Source organism: Hyposmocoma kahamanoa, unplaced genomic scaffold, assembly GCF_003589595.1.
Source record: "Hyposmocoma kahamanoa isolate Upper Pololo Valley unplaced genomic scaffold, ASM358959v1 224, whole genome shotgun sequence".
In the NCBI taxonomy this organism is placed as follows: domain Eukaryota; kingdom Metazoa; phylum Arthropoda; class Insecta; order Lepidoptera; family Cosmopterigidae; genus Hyposmocoma; species Hyposmocoma kahamanoa.
The window spans coordinates 5539356-5559691 of NW_020653743.1; the positions used below are offsets into that span (position 1 = coordinate 5539356).

The 20336-nt window shown below is 37.9% G+C and overlaps 1 protein-coding gene across 11 annotated transcripts in view; it reads left to right on the plus strand.

Annotated features, from left to right (window-relative positions):
- The window catches only part of LOC113228109 (plasma membrane calcium-transporting ATPase 2), a 322320-nt gene extending 306583 nt beyond the window's left edge, over positions 1–15737 (plus strand). For 3 of the 11 annotated variants that reach the window (XM_026461262.1, XM_026461260.1, XM_026461258.1), the window contains exons 24-25: positions 10752–10820; positions 13958–14176. In XM_026461262.1, coding sequence (XP_026317047.1) covers positions 10752–10820; positions 13958–14176 — 288 coding nt within the window. Of the gene's footprint in view, positions 1–2894; positions 3054–3823; positions 6617–6792; positions 7019–10751; positions 10821–13957 lie in introns of those variants that run through there. The other 8 variants (XM_026461264.1, XM_026461265.1, XM_026461259.1 and 5 more) reach the window with 7 other exon arrangements.
- The last annotated feature ends 4599 nt before the right edge of the window (positions 15738–20336 follow it).

Genomic DNA, 20336 nt, shown 5'->3' on the forward strand with positions numbered 1-20336 from the left:
AGTCATACTGACTGTTTGATTTATTTTTACTATTTTTTTTGTTTTTGTTTATTTTAATTTTTTAAATAGTGTTTTTTTTTGCTTGTGAAACGCCAACCCGATACATCCTCGCTACTGATCCCAGCAACCCATGCCCAGGTCCTTTCTGTACTACATCACTGCGACCCGAAAGAAAATCGATTTCCAATTGCACTGTACATTGCTGCTTTATTGAGAATAGTGACAATTACTAATACTTTTCAATGGAGACAATGTATTTATAATTAATCTCGAGATTCATCGTGGCCACAGTGACATAGTACAAAGTTGGGCGTTTAAATGACTGGACGCCATACGTACCTACAAGTACCCAAGGCGAGGCCGCACGGCGTACCACTAACAAGCGTTACCGATATCAAATTAGCAGTAACATGGTCACTTTTTCTATTGTCCCATATGTTTGTTTAATTATTTTTATTTTATAAATAAAAATCTTTTTGTTCAGTTACTGCTGTTAAAATGGAACGTTGATTTATTTGAGTGTGGAGTGGATATTTCTTATAAAACAAATGAATAAATAAATAATCAATTCGAGTGAGTTCGTAGCGAGAGCATGCTGAGTGCTCGCGACTAACATATGACTTTAACCGATGTTCGGTGGACCTTCTTTCCTTTGCTGTTGTGTTGTCAGTGTTTTTTGTTTGTTTTTGATTTGTTTTTGTTTTGTTGTGAATGTTGTCCTTTAGAGAGGTTGTCCGGGTGTGTTGTCAGGTGGGCCAAAGCGTCAAACTGGAGTTTCCATCCCTAGTTGCGTTTGCTATGTGGTTATTTTGCGTTTTTAGGTATATTAGGCTTGATGTAGTGTCCATATTATGTAATGTATATAGTGGTTAAATAACATAGAAGACAGCTAAACCGGTGAGTATAGTATGTAGAAACAATAACATTATTATGATAACGAAATTTATATAATTAATATTGTAATCGGTAACTCAAGTGATTCTGTATTGCTTATTAACAGTGAAAATACGATTGTGAAAATATTTCATTTTATTTTTTTAATTCTTATTATTTGGTGACAAGTATAATTTTCATTTTGTTTCGTTTCTTTTTTCAATTATGTATCTATTTTATTATTTATTTGAATCTACATATATTTCAATTAAAGTATTATTATTTTTTACCTTGTCAGGTTGCTATTTATACAGGGTGTAACAAAAGAAAGGAAAACAAAAAAGTCCGAATGTTTATCAGCACGGATCGTACTTATTAGAAAAAAAATTACCATAAAAATAAAATATTTTTTGCTAAAGTATTTTTTGGCACAGGTACGATCACCCGCTGAAATTTTGCGTTACATCCTGTATGACATCCATACATTTACAAAGATATTTACACAATTGTAAAAATCAGAAAAAACTAAATTCTATATTGTTGTACTTCCTTGGCTCCCGTAGTAATAACACATATAACTTGGCATGGTAGATGTTTAGTATAAGTATCCCTTAATGTCACATGTGTATAAATGTACCGCGAGCCACCACCATAGAGGCATATGGAATTTGAACTTTAAAAAACATCGATAAATAATTATAAAAACATCTCGCTCGTATTAAAAAAAACAATCATAAAACTTTGAAAGCCGCATACGAAGCTGTGGCATTTAAACTAGGTTCCGGTGTCGTTAGTTCCCTCGACCTTTCACGCATTGTCTTCCCTTCGTTGTTTAGGTGTAGTGTAGCCAGTCTTCAGGGTAGCGGCCTCGAGTTTCCCCATACCTGTGTCTCCATTTTTTTTAAGTTCGTTTTTTTCAGTTGGCACTTCAAATTCATATTCGTATCACGTGACACTGGCCGTGTGGCCAACATAACACGCATCAAAGTACACGATAAACACAAGAATTCCGTTCCTTTTTTCTTACTTTTTTCTACACAGAGGATCTTTTTCCGTGTTGGCCTGCTTGTTGAGCTCAGTTGAGACAGATATGGGATATGCTTACCGTTTTTATTCGTTTTTTCTTACCTTTTAACGCCATGTCCCATATTGACGTCATCAATTTTGTTGCGAAATTTGAAATTTAAAGTTCTTGTTGTTTATATAATTCCAATGTTGTTTTAAACTAAAAAAAATATAGTTTTCTTTTAAAAAGAAACTGCTTGGTGTGTGTAGAGTGAATTTTACACTATAAAGCCAGAAAGTAGTATTTACAATGTAATTACATTTGAATATTTTTTCAAAAATCAATATTTTCGTAGTTCGTCGAGTATTTAATATTATGTATTTTCAGCTTCGTATCCATTTTGTTTATTATATTCAGGTTCACGCTTTGTATGTTATTGGTGTAGAAACAATATATGCTTCTGACTAGAGTTTTTATTAAACCTGTCCTCTAGTTAATGATGACGTCAATCGATTAAATTACTCGCTGTCCTATAGTTCGAATCCAGGACTGTTTCCTATCAGCTTCTATTTGTTTTTCGATCTCCTAAGAACCCGTAGTCGTCCCCAATCGTCCTAGCGAGTGTATACAGATACGAATCCTTTCACAGTAGCATGGTCCTCAGTATCTTCCTCCTTGACTGACCGATGAACGTAGGAATGCATCTTGAACAGCATACCCTTTGACGATCGGATTTGTAGGCCGTCGTCCTATTCCTTTCCAACCACCTTATCTCTTTCTCTGGTGCATTGTACTAGAAGAATACCTAGATAGAATCAAACTTGCATTTTATTACCTGACTTTTGTATACCCCGAAGACGCCTCATTCGAAACCGAAAATCGCCTTTCTGTCTTCCGAGAACTTCCTCTTCGAGTCCACAGTCGTCCTTTGGAGTCCGACCGCCCTCGTCGAACCCTCCGGTGAGGCCCCTCGTGTCCCATATCTGTCGAGAGTCTAAGCTAGGCGTTAACGTAGGACGGTGTCGAATGGGGCGTGGAGCTGGGCGGCGCAGCTTGCGCGGGCGCGGGCGCCGCGGGCGTAGAGCGGTGTTGTTGGCAGCGGCCCGTGCTGGAGACCGAGGTGTAGTGGCGGCCCAGGCGGCTGGCGGCGCGCTGCCTGCATCGGACGCTCACGGTACACCACACTAGCCACCTAGCCTAGCCTTAGATAGCCGACCTCACTCATCGCTGCCGGCCGGCTCACCGACACTCCGACTCTCGGCTCACGTGTGTGCTGCGAACGCGCCGGAGCCACCATCCTCGTCGCGTCATCATTCGGACGACACGAAGTCAGGAATGACGACGTTACGCAATAGGCGACTAGACGTATCGTAGTTTTCATACATAGCTCGTTGGAGTGAGAGTTGAGTGCGTAGCATCATGATCACTTCTCCTTCCTAGAAAGAGTGTCTGCGAGTTACCGATAGCGCCTGATTAGTTCTGTTCTGTTTTCTGGTCTGTTTGCATCCACGTGTCGGCTGTAGCCCCGCTCTGTCCCTGGCACCGTCTCGACTGTCGCACCCTGTCTCCACTCGTCGACTTCTCCTCGACATTCGATGTTTCGTCACGCTCATCGTCAACCCTACTCTATCATCGTCCCGCTTTGTGATGTCATCTAGAGGACCCCACATCGAGGCCCCGTTTTTTACCGTTTTCGCTGGCACCTTTTTAGATACTTATTTTTGTTATGCCGCGCGAGCATGGCTCCCACCCGCAGCACCGGTCTCTTGGCGGCGTAGCCACCTCGCACGGGTCTCTCGACTAGCTGCATGTTAGACACGCATAGTCCTAAGTCCCACAACGTAGCGAAACTCTGAATACAGCCATAGTCGTGGCGAGCTAACAAGAACATCCACACCACACTCTTTTGTATATCGGTGGCGATAGTGCGTGCGAGTGCGGCCGGCGGGCGCGGGAGGGTCGGGAGGGCGGCGGTGCAGCTTGGTTTGGTTGCAGCTGCGCGTGGTGCGCGCCTTCAAGTCGACGCTGGAGGACCTGGAGGAGCGGCTGTCGGCGCACTCGGCGGCGGGCCTTCGCTCGCGCCTGCGCGCGCCGCCGCCCGACATCGCCTACATTGACGCCGATGACGTGCCCGCCGCGTCGCGCACCGAGACCACCATATTCTGACCCCGCGGCCCGGTCCGGCCGCCCCACGACCGCGCACCCTGACCGCCCGACGCCTTCTCTTTTGTTCAGTTTGTTTCCGCGGACCCGACGAACCGTTCGTACTTAACCGCGTCGCCGCGACGACTCTCGATTTTCCGCTTCGATTCACACTTATGCTTTAACGACGATTTGTCGCGTTTCGAGTCTTAAACTAGTACGTTAAGGTTTTTTATTAATTGTTGAATTTTTAGAACTAGGTAGTCGATAGCAATAAAGCAGTAGAAAGTTAGCGATCCGATAGGCTCTTATACCGAATTGTGCCTGTTACGCGCCTCGGCGCCACTGTACGTTTCGATTTATATTGTACGATAATGTTCAGATAGAGGTGTTTTGAGTATTTAACTAGTTGACGATTGCGCATATCTTAGTGCCGGGACCCCTTTCATACGTAGGTTATATTTATTACGACCGACTTTGTCTGCCAGTCATTAAAAATGAACACTGCTATTTTAGAGACGGTATTTGTACATAAGTTAAATTTCTTTGACGTCTATATGTATATCGGAGCAGTGATATTTTGTATAGCTATTATAATAAAAGAAATATTAAAATTCTCCTTTAAAAATTATAACTTTTTAATCGTTAGACTTAAAGTTTTACTGAAGAGATACTTTTTGAATTTTCATCTCTCACTAGCTTCTATTAGTAGGTAGTTGTTATCGAAATTGGCAACAATTATATTGAGATCTAAGAACTGCGCTCGGCAGCTTGTGTGTTTTGTTTCATAGTAAATTTTGGGACCACTTGTACCCTGATTCTAACTTTGGACTGGGAAGCATTTAGATCTACGCATATATCGAATATTTATAATTTTTCTATTCAGATCTGCCTCTAAGAATCTACATAATATTATAGAAAAATATTATTATTCTAAATACTTATATGATTATTTTAATTAACTTATATGATAATTATAAATGTATACGGCTACCTAAAGTTTAATATGAATGAGACAGCTGACGGCAACAATCGGCAGATGAGAGCTCTAACATATATTGTATATCCTTTAAACTTGGTTTTGCGAATGTTACGAGATCTATTTACAATAAATTTTCAAGCAAATTCCAATAGCATTTTCTTTCGCCACTCGAATAGTTATGGTGGGGGCCGCCCAGTTTTAGAAAAATCGCTCTTTTCAGATGTTGACGGTAAGTGTAGGTCTGACTCGCGTAGGGAGTGTTTGTAATGTAAGTATAAGGTCGTCGAGCTCACGTCAATGTAGGTACACAAACGAGTAAATACAGTGTTATTATTAGAGCATGGGTTACGTGTACTGCACGTTGGCTGCCCGTCGTCGTCACGCCACTTGACTTATTGAACCTACGAATTATTCCATCTTACAAATATATTTTAACATCAAAAATTATTTACTTATCTGGTTCAATAAGTCAACGTAGATTTCACGACCACCTAGTAAGGTGAGAACATTGGCGGCCATTTTGTGAAGCAACGCGTTACAAAATGACGGCTTCAACGTTTAGATTGTAAGTACTGTGTAGATGAGAGAAAACTGTATATTTTTTGGTACAAATGTTGTCCTTATTTTTGTTTTTTATTTTTTTTGCTTCGCATTTAAGTGTGTGATCATGCTTATGTTACAGTGTATGCATGTATACGATGTCTGTGAGTATGCACAATTTGTATTTTCTTTTTTTTAATAGATGTTTGGTGCAGAGCTTCTGATAATATTTCTTTAATGTAATGACTAAACTTAGTTTTGTCTCGGTATTATCAGATTCTCGTTGAAGGGTTGATTATCCGAATTTTGAAATGTTAATATGTCTAATATGTTATATGCCTTCACTAAAATTATTACTTTATATTACAACTCACCAAACTTCTAATTCAGTAATTTAAGCAGAGATTTTTAAAAATAAATAAAATATATAAACTCCACTATACACCAAAACTAGAAAATTAGGTATCGTTAAATCATCTCAACAAAATAATTAATTAAAACAAAAGGTTCACTTATTTTTTATTACCATCGGTTGTGTATGTACTTATTTTAAGTTGGTTTCGTAAACTTTTAGTTTATTTTGAGTTGTAACGATTACCATTTGTTTATTGTCTAACATACATACTTAACCGGCGTTATTATAAACAACCAGTTTAATATTAAAAACTCATTTTAATAAAAGTATTTATTAGATTTGCGGATATTTTATTTACCCGAAAATAATCTCACAGCAATCTCGAATCACGTTGAAAATTGCAATGTAAAAGCGCATCATCGTCCGCGAAGTAGCTCACATACCGGATTTTTGACATCTTTCTGCGTAGTAGTAGCTTCCGACACGGTAATTGATTCCTATTTTATTTCTTTTCTTTATATATTTAGTACTTGCTATTGGATGCCCTCGATTGCCCCGCCCCAGCTAGTGTGAATGCCCCCTACTCCTAGAAGTTAGGCACAACTGACGGAATCTGCTTACTAACAATTTTAACATTTTCTACTAGCTATTTCTTCACTTCTAGTAGTGGTGTTCTAAATCCAAAAGTTCATTTTTTTTTAATTTATCGAATTAAATTACAAACGTTTTGGTTTTGGAATGCCAACGCCCCTGTCCCACTTTTTTTGATTGGCCGTTGAATCTGGCCAGTGTTAACTGGTCGGTAGTAGCACGTGATCGCGTGACGCAGGTACACAGTTCCCGTGCATTAGTCACTACAGTTGAGACTGATGCGTCACGTCGTGTTGTTTGCAGCAAAAGGCGGACATTTTGGCCGGCCGCAGGATATTTGTCAATAATTATTTGGCGGAGCACCGGAGGATCAGCGTGCAATCCGGCGGCAGCTCCATTCCCGCGCTCAGCCCCGTATCGCATCAAAGCGATGATTAAAATCCCCAACTAACCATTAACAACTACTAATACAATAAAATCATCTACTTTCACTAAAATATTCAAAATTTAACCCTAAAATCGACAACTTATTAGTGACATTTCAAAATTCTAAAAACATAATTTTAAAACTGATGGAAACAAAATACTACTGCCATTTAAAACCATATATTAAGTATAAAAAAAATATATAAAAAATAATATTCGTTAAATATATTCGCCCTGGATTTTTGCTAAAATTTTCAAAATATAATAAATAATAAAACATTTCTAAAAATCTCTTTAAAATGTAAATGCAGTAGATAGTTTAAGATTGATTTAATGTTTACTAAAAGTTCTAGATTAAGAAAAAAGTTTAGTGAACGCGCAAAATATATTTAATAGTTATAACTATGGTGCACCATTATTTAGATTGGATATATAGGTAACTTAAAAAGATCTGTTTATATACCGAATACAAAAAAGTTTTCTGATTTATTTATTTTTTTACCAAAGATATATTTGAAGTTTGATTTTTTTTGTAAATAGGAAATTCATGAATTCATCTTTTTGTAATAAATATACTAATGTTATGTGTTGTATTAAATTTTAAAATTATATAATACGGTAAAATTCATGTGCCATTTTTTATAATAAATAAATAAAAAAAAAACAAATTCACATTGTGCTATTCAAAGTGCTTTTATATAAACGTTTGAAATGGTATGATTATTAAATTTGCTTGTTATTGTTTTTTTTAGGAATGCGTATTAGATGTGTCAACATGGTGACATGAGTTTTTCAATGTTTATTGATTTATATTAACTAGATATTATTTTTAACTCTGAATGTTTAGCTCGTGATGTTACCCCGTAGTTTGTGGAGTTTCCCCTTGAATGTGAACCACAACTACTCACAATTTGATTTTTATTTTGTACCAACTTTACGGACACTTACCATAGATAACATAAACCTAGTTTCTGTAGCATGGGTTGACCGTAACCTCATGGAGAGCTTTAAAGCTTTCTTTTACCGACAACAGAGAGATACTACGCTAGTCAAAACCAAAAACTATTTTTAATTTTATCGACAAATTGGTAATAAAAGGCATGAAGATATTTTGCACATACAAGGTGCTACAATCGGGTCCAATAATAGTTTAGGACATAATAGTGTTTGTAGATGATACTTAACGTCCATAGCCAAACAAAAATATTATTCCAAAATTCGAATTTTCATACTGAATTGAAATATTATTTTTGGGATAAATTGTTAAGTTACATTGACATTTAATATGCCATAGTATTCTTTGACCCTTTTGTATCATCGTAAAGAACTTATTGAATATTCTAGAATTTGATGAGTTGTAACAAATGGTACCCATTCTTAATCATTAGACTAAATTTAGACAATGGAACCCCATTTTGTTTTTAGTAGTATACATAAGCTATTCCATGATATTATGGTTAACCTATATTTCTGAGAACGTTTTTGACAATTCAAAATAGACAAACACTGGATGCATGGATTTAAATAAGGCGACTGAATGAACATATAATTTAGAGTCTATTATTATATACCTACTTAATATCTTTGTCTTACAGAACTTCGGTGATATATAAAGCCTACCAATTCTATGTTTAATTTGGGGGATTTTATATATTGCTACTTGTATACTAATCTTTACACACTTACACACCTATCTTGTACTCTGTCTTCCAATATTTATTTTCTTTATCTCTTTTAGTTCAAAATTTAAAACTTTTAGGTAATTTCAAGCAAATTTAATTATCTTTCAAATATGTTTTATGGAATAGTGATCATATTTCCTTTATAAGTTAAGTAATAGCATCTATTATTGAATATATACTAATAATATGTACTGATTCCTAAATTTCATCGTTAAATGCACTTCGTGTAGTTTTAAAAAGTTGCCTGCTACTTAAATGTTAAGGTTTAGATTAATATACATAAAATATGATTACTAAACACTTTGAAGGTTAAAGTCGTGTCTTGGTGTACACCAAAAAAAATTAGTTATTAATATTAAAAAAAGTAATTTTTTTAAATTACGCTTATAGTGGTTTCGGACACGCCGAATAATAGTGGAACTTAAAAGTAATTAAAACCATAATGAAGCATGATTTTCTTGCTCCGGTCCTAAAATAGTACTCTGTTGGTTACTTGCTTGTCTCTTATTAAAGTTTAGTAATAAAGTATCTACTCCAAAGTAACTTTTATTTCACCTGACTGGCACGGCGCGGAGTCTGGACTTGTTAAGGTAACTCGGCCCTCGTGGGGAGTGTTGTACCCAGGCCATCATTGTCGTTCGTATGTCGTGTCGTGCGGCCCTCGATGTTAGAACGCTTGCTTCGCTCGCCGCCAGCCGCTTAGGTCCATTCTCTACCGAAGCGTAATGGAGATGGGTAATTCTCAGGTTAGTTTCACTCTACGCAATTTCAGTGGCAAATTTTTATTATTTAAGTATTCCAGTATATTATCGAGGTTACTACATTTGGAATATTTAAATTTTAAAATTAATTGCCACCGAAATTAGGTAGAGAAAACTGACGTGAAAATTATACAGATGGGCTGTGTTTCGTCGGCCAATAGTGTTTTGTAGACACCTCTATGCCACATTGTCAAACGAAAAACTATTGGTTGCTGAAACACAGCTGTCGGCTCTGATTGGGTAGATAATAGGCCTTACACTAGCCTTAGCCAGTAGAGACGTACTAGAAATCACAGCATGTATATAATACAACTGCCTCTGCATATATGTATATATACATGTATGCACTGACTTGTAAAATTGTATATAGATGTATAGATTGAATTTGTATAAAGCTTCTAAACCCCCACGCTCTGATAAAAGTGTATATAATAGGTACGGGGTATAAATAAATGACAAATAAAATAAAAAAATAAAATAAATCATATTTATTTGCTCTCACGATGTTTCATAGCGCTTATGTATATAGTTATTAGATGTAGCTTAGATTGAATATAGGAGGTTGACGTTTAGAGTTTATTATCTGGTATGTGAGCGACTCGACGGTATAATAACGTTTTATGTGTGCTTCAATAGATTCGCTCGCATGGAATACACACACGGGGGACACCTCGTAGACACACACACGAACACAGGCACAAAAACAAAATTATAAAAAAAACTATGTCACGTACTTCACTGGATTCTAAATGTTTGATGTCATGTTTTTATTGTGTATTTTAAGTTAAGTTTAGTTGTTTATCATGTACGTTTGATTTGGAAGATTTATTTCCTGAAACGAATGTAACGGAGCCCTGGATGGAAATTTGTAAATGTTTTTTTTTTAATATGAACCTAGAATTAAGTGCACACCCCATGAATGTGCTTCTTAAGGTACTAGGACGAACCCTGCGTTATATATTTTGTTTGGACCTGTATTTATTTGGTATCTTCTTCCTACAATCTGTTCATCGCTTCGCGAGTCACTGCTTCGGACGGTTCCTGATATATTTCTGTACTTTCTGATATACACTCTTGTTTGTGAAAATATTCACTGGCTAATGGTATCGAATGCTATTCTCGTAATAAGACTTCCTTGATTTCGGTGTATAACGCAATTCTATAGAATATGAGTAATAAATTATTCACAGTATAAACACTTTTTGAGTTTGAATGAAATGAATTTGACTTATGTAGAGTAGCATTCGATCCAGAGCACCGCCGTACTATATGTATAGCTCCTGTTTCCGCGGAGCGCGCCCCCGGCGTCGCCCTGCCTCTTCGTGTTGTGACTCTTTACTTCATATCCTCGTTTTTATTTTTTTTTCCATGAATACCCCATTGCACACGGAAGGTCATAGGTGGCGAGTTACAAGAACGCTTGATACCGGTGCCGTACAGCAAGACATCTACCGATCAAGCTGTAAGATAACGAACAAGCCTGTATCATTCCACGTCTTGTTTGTTTAACTAATTTTTTGTTTAATTTGTTTTTATACGTTTCACCAACTGTACTCTATCTATACCTACAACTGTGTATTAACTGTTCCCACTTGCTCTCGTCTTTGTTAACGCTGACCATTTAGTTTCACTACCTCTTATATGTACATGCACTGTGTTGTAAATATTGTAATTGTTTTAGATGTACATATGTATATACCTATGTTTTTAGAAGTAAGATTTGACCCTGTACAGGTGGTGTGGAATTGATGGGTCAGTGTTACCTGCATGCTTATTTGATCATTCGCATGGATCCTGACGCATGCGCTGTTTTCATACATTTCTTTGACGTATTTTTAAATGTACATGGAAGATTGTTGTCCAGTTTTCACTGTTTTGATGGCATAGTTTTCCCTTTTGCTGGCGAAAACTATACATCCGTTTTTGGATGTTCAAAATTCTGCAATAATAGTAGGGAGTATTCATGACGCAAGCTTAGCATGAATATGAAAAAAAAATCCAAAATTTACAGAAAGTTCCAGAATTTTCTGCGGCTTGAGTTGTCATTGACACTTGTGTACCCCAATATTATTGCACAATTTTGTTATTGATTGTAGAATTACTAAATATGGAGTCTTAGGAGAATTATATTGAATATACATATACAAAAATATTAAAGAGTATCCTAAGTTAATATTTTTGTATATATTGTATTTTTTGAAGTATGTTTCAACTCTAAAGTAAAGATAATGTAACAGTGTTCTGAATGCATTGGGGCTAGTTCTGGGGAATGTAGGAATATTGGACAACAAGGAATCTGAAACAAGTGAGATCGCAAGACAGGCAGGAACTGAGTAGTGGTATAGAGCTTTTTAGTTAATGAAAATAGTGACTTGTTTTCAAAGTTATGAAATGTTCTTAGCGGATTTGATAATTGGATCATGGATTCAATGTATTTATTATAAAAGTAACAATACGTGGATGTTTAAAAACGTTTTATTGTTCTACGCTTCTGCTAAACATGGTCCCAAATTATAGACGAATTGACTCTTATCTATTAATGTTCAAAAACGTGCTTGAACCTTAAAAAGTAACTTTGAACATAACCACTAGTTTCGAGCAGACTGCTGCAAACTTAAAGTTAGTCTTGTTTAAACAGTTAATTCGTTCAAGGCAAAGTAGTTATAGTTGATGAGCGCGTAATTTATTAGAGAATACCTCCTTAGAAAGGCTTTAATATTTCCGTTTGCATCATACCATAAGCATTGTAGTACTTATTTGTTGCCACACATATGCACTTTGATTCGTGGGGGTCAAAATACATCAACGCCAGGGATTCGTCATAGCTTTTAAAGAGAATTATCATATTTTCGATAATATATCGTTATCCTTTTGAAATTTGGCTTTTAGACAAATTTTTCTATGAAATTGTATTCGTCGGTTAGCGCTGCAATGTCTAATAGGTTAAAGGAACCAAATCGATTTTAACTTTGGTAGATTCTCAAATTGTTTTAAGCCGGAATTAATTAAGCTTTTCTTATGAAGTACACACATATTATTATTATTTATTAGATTATTTTCATTTAATAGAATTCAAAGTTTTATATAATTTCGGTTTAAAATTTAATATGAAAGGGCAAATGTAACTGAGAGTGGGTAATAGAGCTTTCTGTACTCTGGCTTCAACATCGGGTAGGAAAATCAATGTTGCTTCCCGCATAGACCGTTAGTGTCGTAGGCTTCGCGTAGACAGGGTAAATACAGCCACAGAGATGCATGTTAAACCTAGGTGCGTCACCGCAGGTGGCCCTTGTAAAAAGATGTAAGAGATATTTAGTATACTTTCTGCGAATTTTTTAAAATATACATTATAAATGTGATTTCAATTCAATAAATAGAATAGGTAGATGTAAATTATCTGCCATTTAAAGTGAATAAATTGTGTTGGACCGTTTAAAAATGGTATATTAGTGCAGAATGTATATTTATCTCTGCGTCATTCGATATGCCTGTTGTCGGGGCGCAAAAGGTCCGATTCGTAGCACGACCTAAGTAAGTCACGTTTTCACCTGTCTAGTTCCGTTTTTACCAGAAAACGACTTAACAGTATCAGAAGAACGTACACACAAAGGTCTTTATAAAAAACGTTTTGTTACGGAGATGCATGCTGTTAAAAAGTCGTTTCCTCAAAAAACGTAAGTATGTACAGTCCCGTGACCACCAAGGACCCCACACAAACACGAATTGGCACAAACTCGAACATGTCTGTATTCAGAGAAACAAATTGTGTGATTCCTAACTCGACTATTACACGACTATTCTACATTAGCTTGCCATACACTTCACTTGCATCCAAGAGTGCTAAATGTATGGAGAAACTGGGTGGTGCAGTCGTGCATTAGTGCGTCACCACGGTCAACACTGCATGGCATGCCTCGCGTTTGCGGGCTCACGTCGACCGTCTTCAACAGGAAATAACACGTCAAAGAAATTGCTTTCAAGTACGCCAATCAACTTTGTACACAGTTACGTATGTTGAACTTGAGATGTTAATTCTTATGATTATAGAGGGACAAGTTGGTTTGTGTATTTGGTACTTCTTTGGTTTTCGATGTGGACATGCTAAGTCTGCGTCACAGTACTCGCGTGCTTTTGACGTGCACTCGGCACATGCCGGAGGCTGTATTGTACCCGAGGACCTTCTGTGACTGGAATTTTAAATTTACCTACCGCTTTCTCGCCTCTTTTTTATGGCTCGGTGTGCTTCTATTTATGTTCATACATGTTCAATAATTCAATTCACATCGAAATTCACCATCGATTTCTAGAGTATTTGTGGCGCTCTGACTTCTTTCAAATTAAATGTTTTCTCTGTAGTTCAAAACAAAAAATATTCATTCCAATAATGTCATAATTCTATTCTGAAGTTACGCTAAGCGTAGTTATTTGAACCCCCGACCTTACTGCACCGTAACGTTGCTCTTACCAACTGAGCTACGGGTCGAAATCCTCCTACATCTGGCATATTAATGGCAACAAGTTAACAGTCAGAGTGTCACGAATTCTCCCACGATGACGTGGTGCGTGCGGATGTCTAACGTGTGCGCTGGTGTGTGGCAGATCCGCGTGGTGAACGCGTTCCGGCAGGGCCTGGACTCGCGCGGGTCGCTGGCGGACGCGGCTCTGGCCGAGGCGCTGCGCAAGCAGACGGCGCTGTCGAAGCGGTTCTCGCACTCGTCGAGCATCGACTACGCCGACGCGGGCCGCGACGCGCTGGCGCCGCACGACATCGACGTGGAGCGCCTGTCCAGCCACAGCCACACCGAGACGGCGGTGTAACGGCCGCCGCCGCCCGCGCCGCCGCCGCCCGCTCACAATGCAATAATTTAGCGTAATGTCAGTATTACCTTAGCGGCCGCGCCGCCGCCGCGCCGCGGTCGTACCGCGACCTCGGACGCTCTCCAACCGTTTCGCTGCCATCGCTCTAATTATATTATAATCTAGCTAAAACGATTGTGTATAAAATCATATTTTTAAACGAGTAACGAGGATGATCAAGTTTCGTATTTGATTTCGAGTATGGTCGAGGAGAGACTAACCTGTTGTATAGAGACGCATCGGTGCTAGCGCACTAGTCTACTCACATCCACCAGTGTATTTGAGCATAAGTTATATTGTTAACTAGTGTGTTTAATTATTCGATTGTTTTGAAAATATTTTATTATTATACGCGCGTGCCGTGACGCGCGCGTCTGTTGAACAAATAAAAAAAATATTGTCTAATTATTAATTTTAGATTTAAGCGGAAGGACGAGCGAATGGACGTGTGTTTTTGAAAGTAAAACAAATAAATTTTCGCATACCATCGTGTCATCTCTTACACGGAATGAAATGTTTTATATTGCTTTCGTCAAAGACATGGCTTGGCGTCCGGGCGAGCGCGCGCCGCGCACTCATCCTTTTGTATAAAGTTGTTTCATTTGTAGCGCCCGGCGGCGAGTGGTGACGTCACCACTGCCCCTGCGGCGGTGGTGACGTCACGCCCGCCGCGCCCGACATGACCCGACGCGCGCGCGCCCGCGCCCACTCTACTTGGACTAAATTATTGAACTATTAGTTAAGATGTTTGTTATAAATTTCAATAACTTTTCTTTTTGTTTTTACGACCTCTTTCCCCTAAATCTAAGTATACATTTAAGTCATATCTCGAAGCGTAGACGCATCAACTGAAAAGTTTCTACACAAGAACCGTTTACTGCATTCTTGTGTAAAAACCGACGTAGTCCACTTTAAACATCTTCGAAATGTTTAAAATAGAAAATAAACATTAAAATTGTATAGCTGAAGGTATTTATTTGTAATGCTAGTCTCTTATGAAAACAAATACTAATTATTCAATTATTATAATGTACTTATTGATTATTGATAAATACTTCAAGTTTATTAAACAAAATATAGTCTACGGTGTAACGAATTGATTTTGGAATTTTTTCTCTATGAGCAATAGGCGCGGCGCGCGCGATTCGGGGCCCGTGCTCGGCAGCGTCACTCTTGGCAGTGCACGGCCGCCGCTTTGCGCGCGCCCCACAGACATAGGCGACGTAGGATCGCAGCAGTGGCATTTTCAACTTATAACGTAAGACATGTACTTAATCGAGTTAGTGACGAGTTGTTCATCGCGAGTCGCACTGGAGCGGCCGCCGCTCGCCGCCCACTTGTTTTAGTAATAATAATAAATAAATGAGATCAAAACGACTTAGTGAATCGGCAATGTTCAATTTTGTATAGAACGTTTCATAGTAGCGGTATTTGAGAGTTGTTATTTATTTGTGAGATTCGTTCGTAGCGCGTTCCGTTCCACGCAGAGCCGCCTCCGGCCGACCGCGCGCGACTCACGCCCTCGCCCGTCGCGCGACGGCGGACGGACCGCGCCGTCAACTATTAACTATTAAACAATCTTGTAAGTAATTAAGTATTAGCTTCGAATCAATAAAGCCTTTTTAAAAACTTAGTTAAAAATGAAACTATTGAAACTTCACATGTTTAAATAAAATTAGTTATGATTTCAGTAAATAGAGAGATCATGATATCGTTTTGTGTATTATATTGCTATTTTCGTTGATATTCGTTATACCACGAGTTTCCCAATGAAAGACATAAATTAGGAGTGTTGGTGCGGGCGGGGGCCGCGGGTCGAACGGAGGCCACAAGCCGAAGAGGCCTCGCGGCCTCGCCCCGCCCCGACAACATTGTTTTGACACGACAGTCTGCCACTAACCGTTTTAGGTGATAAGTCCCATTGTTGTATTTTTCGTCTCACAATAAATGAAAATCTATTTTATTGTTTTTAACACTGTAGTTTTATTTACCACACCTTTTTTACAGTGCTTCCCAAAGTTCAAAGCGGAATTTAGTCACGTCATATTTATTACTACTGTGGAGCTTTGGGCAACATTGTCTTGAAACTGAGCAACGGGAAAAATTGAGTAATTATTAAAATATTTTTTTATTAAAATGAAAAAGCGCCTTGCTTCGATCCTTTAATCTGGGCACAAAATAATTGGAAATCCCTAAATTCCCTGCATGAATATTAGAATAAAATTACAAAAATTTCCTATTCTTAAAAGAATCCACAGCACAACCCGGTATGTCCTTATCTAGCGAAATGCTAACTGCTAGGTCAATGAGATCGTCCAGTGAGTTATTAGAATGAGTTAAGCGCCTAAAAAGTGATATTAGCAATTACACGGCGAAGATAAACTGTCTTTTTAGAAGACAACTTTTGCAAAGGGGTTTTATATATTTATTTTTTTAAATAACTTTATAGAAGCTTCCTAAAACAGTGAAAAAAAAGTATATTTAGGTTAGGTTAGGTTTTAAATAGATAACTTTTTTTTATATAAATAAAAAAAGTAAATTTTATACTGCTAGAACCATGAAAAACGTAAAGTGGTCCGCGCCAACCTGACGTCAGAATGGCTGGCCACTTTATTTCTTTAATATTTCCGTTAGCGCTAATGTAGAAAATATGCCAATAAGCAATAAAGGTACCAAATAGTACAAAATAGGTAGTAAATAATGAGCCCGGTTTGATTTGTATATCTCGTTTGATCCAGTCATCCTGCCGGATACGAAAATTCATGTAAGTGAACTAAGGTAGGAAGATACTTTGGACGCCCTAAAAGTTGCCTCTGTACCATCAATGGAAATGTCTGATGGTACTACGGTAAAGAAAGGGTCCTTTCTGCGTCCCTCATCCCAGCGTGGCCGTGGTCGGAATTTTTGAATATTCGACTTAGGCAAAAAGTGATCATTTAACCTAGATATAGTCAGTTCGCCGCTTCAAACGCGTGCCTTATTATTGCGTGACGCTGGCAGTATTTAGAATTAAACTAGCCAGAAATAGTCGCTATTTAGTTGGTTCTAGTCGTAAAAACTACATTTAGTCGGTCCGCCGTTCAATACTGTCCACGCTGGACTAAGCTTATTCCAGCGGCACCATGTCTCAGTTTCGAGAACCACATCACCTAGGTTAGATCTGATTACATTAAAAAGTCGTGATTTAATCGGTTCTAGTTGCGAAATTTTAGAATTAGTCGACCATGGTCACGCTGAAATAAGGCATGCGACGCCACCGTTCGCTCACTGGGCTACAGTGGCTATTAATAATAATAATAACAATCTACTAACATCCATCCTTCTCATGTGACCAGAAAAACAATAAAACACTCAAATTGAAATAATCTAATATTTATTTACAAAGTTTAACATATAAAAATATGTCAAGTCACACTTAACAACATGCGATATCACTTCAAAAACTTTCAATGTCATTTGAATTACATACATTATTAAAATATTCTTATTTATAATAGAATTAAATGTCCATTTCCTGAACGATTTCACTTGAGACTCGATCACAGGTAGGGACCATACATATAATACGTCTCGCATAGTTCTTTGGCCTCCAGTGGTTTCATTTGCAATAATAAATATTGCTTTATTATATAACGTAGTGATGAATGGTGACGATTAGGCCCAGTATAGAGATACACGATTTTTTGCTTTGAATCGTAATGAATTATGTGCCTCTGAATCGATCCACAGATCGGAGCGTATCCTCTTAAATATTTCTCATAAAAATCGTTTCAAAATTCATTTCGATGAAAAAAATATTTTTTACAGCCTTTTTGACTTCAGTCCGTTTTAAAGTGATACTAGCCAGTGAAAAAAGGCTTTCAGATGGCACAGAAGTAGCGAAATTAGCCAAATATTGTATACGTATTGTACTTAGACGTTGCCAAACGGCTTTTCTTGCAGGCTTATATAAAATAGGGGTTCGGAAAGAGACTGTTTTATTTCAATTATGAATACGATCTGCAGGATTTTCCCCTTCATACTGAATCGATTTCTTTACTTTAAATGAATCGGCAAAAAAAATCGCTAGATCGTATACACTTGAATAGATGTTCATAAAAATCTAATCGTAATGTCTCAGGGTGACGGGCGCAGTGGTAGTGCCCCTCAGATCTTTTTAATTTAAGCTCTGAGTGGCACTACAACTGTTATGGTCAGGCGTGTAGCTCACCATCAAGCGCCCGACTTGTTCGTCCCGTCACTTGATAATATAAAGCAATGTGCATCCCTAGCCCGGTATCCACCGAAGCGTAACAAATTCCGTTTGACGTATTTAGTGAATATAACAAAATCATATTAATTATTTAAACACATATCACCACTAACCGTTTTACCGCATTTACACATTGAAAATTCAAAAATATCTTTTAATGTGACAATTTCAAGTTTAAATTGCTTTTCTATGCAATAAAGTTATTTTGATTTACTTTACGAATCAGCTGGACACAGGTCCCCTCACTGGCGAGGGTTTAGGCCATAGACCCTTATTTTATATACAGGTTTCATTATGTTTTCCTTCATCTAAAAGCTCATGATAAATTTCTAATTAAATTTCGTATATAAATTCCAATGAGGAAGTATTGAGAATGATAAACGAGAAAAAAACGATCCCAAAGACTATCGAGAATAGACGCGGGAAAATGATTAGACATTTGATACGACAACTTCTTGAAGACCATTTTAAAGGGAAAAATTGAAGGGAAGAGGGGAAGAGGTCGACCTAGGCGCAGCCACATAGACCAAATAAAGGAAAAGACCGGTGTCGTGTCATTATAAGGAGGTCAAGGAGCTGGCGTATAAGAGAGATGACTGGAAGATCCTCCATCGACAAGAGTATAACTCTTAAGTTTGATGATGATATAAATTCCGAGAAACTCAGAGGTGCGAGGCCGGATTCAAACACATGGCCTCTGCTTGACAGGCGGTAGATCAAACCATTAGGCTACCACGGCTTATAAATAATAATTACATACTTTACGAATACTTACAATTTTTTTTTATAATACCATGTGACGGGTCGAACTAGTCGTGGACCTGGTGCTTACCACCTGTCCATAACAGTTGCAGTGTTACTTAAGAGCTTTTTTTAATTGCAAAGATCTTACGGGCCCTGCCACTGCGCCAGTCGGGTGACTGAGACATGAGTTGGCAAGTTCCATGTGCCTGTAATTTCACTAACCGTAATACTCCAGCAGTGGAAAGGATTGGATCGCTATCTTTTGTTTTGTTCAGAGTACGAGACTAGGTAGTCGCCGTGTAAAATTTGACACAAAAAGCATGCAGTTACTGCATCCGATTCGTATTGTTCCGAATCCGAGACCTACAAATTTAGAAAACTCTGACCCACTTCGGATATCGCTTGTGCACTAAGTCCGAAATGAATATATCGCTTGTACACCTAGAGATAGAATGCTCCCCGTCACATTTCGGACCGTTATTTCTCGGATTCGGAACTGGAGGTGTACTCCTTTTCTCCGTCTGACATCCGTCCGAAACCATTACTGTCAAATAAGTAATCCACAATCAAATGAAAAGAAGTGTGATGCGAATGACGCTTCACACTTGACATTCTGTATTGATTTGGTCGTGTTTAAGACGGAGTACGGGGGTTATTTCTTCTTTACCTTTCTTTATTACCCCTGATACGAAGCCGACGTAATGCGCAAACCGCTCTAATGGTTACGCTATTGGTAATCGAACAAAAACATATCATAATAACTGAATGTATTTTGTGAACAATTTTTTAAATTAATACAATGATCGAACACTCAGAAAAAATCCTTCGATCCGGGCGGAACCGAACCGACGTCTTCTAGCATACCGTGCCAGTAGCTATACCAACTAAGCGTTAGTTATAACATACATATATGTATAATAGGTCAACCGTGACCATGGGACCTGTAAAGGGCCCGAAACGTCGGTTTGTTTGAAAAAACAAATATACGCGATTTAAATCCGGAAAAATAGTTTCATTTCCTATGTGTAACAATCGCAAAAACCTAAGAACTCGATATATAATAGTTACTAATTATATACATGTAATAGTTACTAATTATATACAAATAATAAAATAATAGTTAAT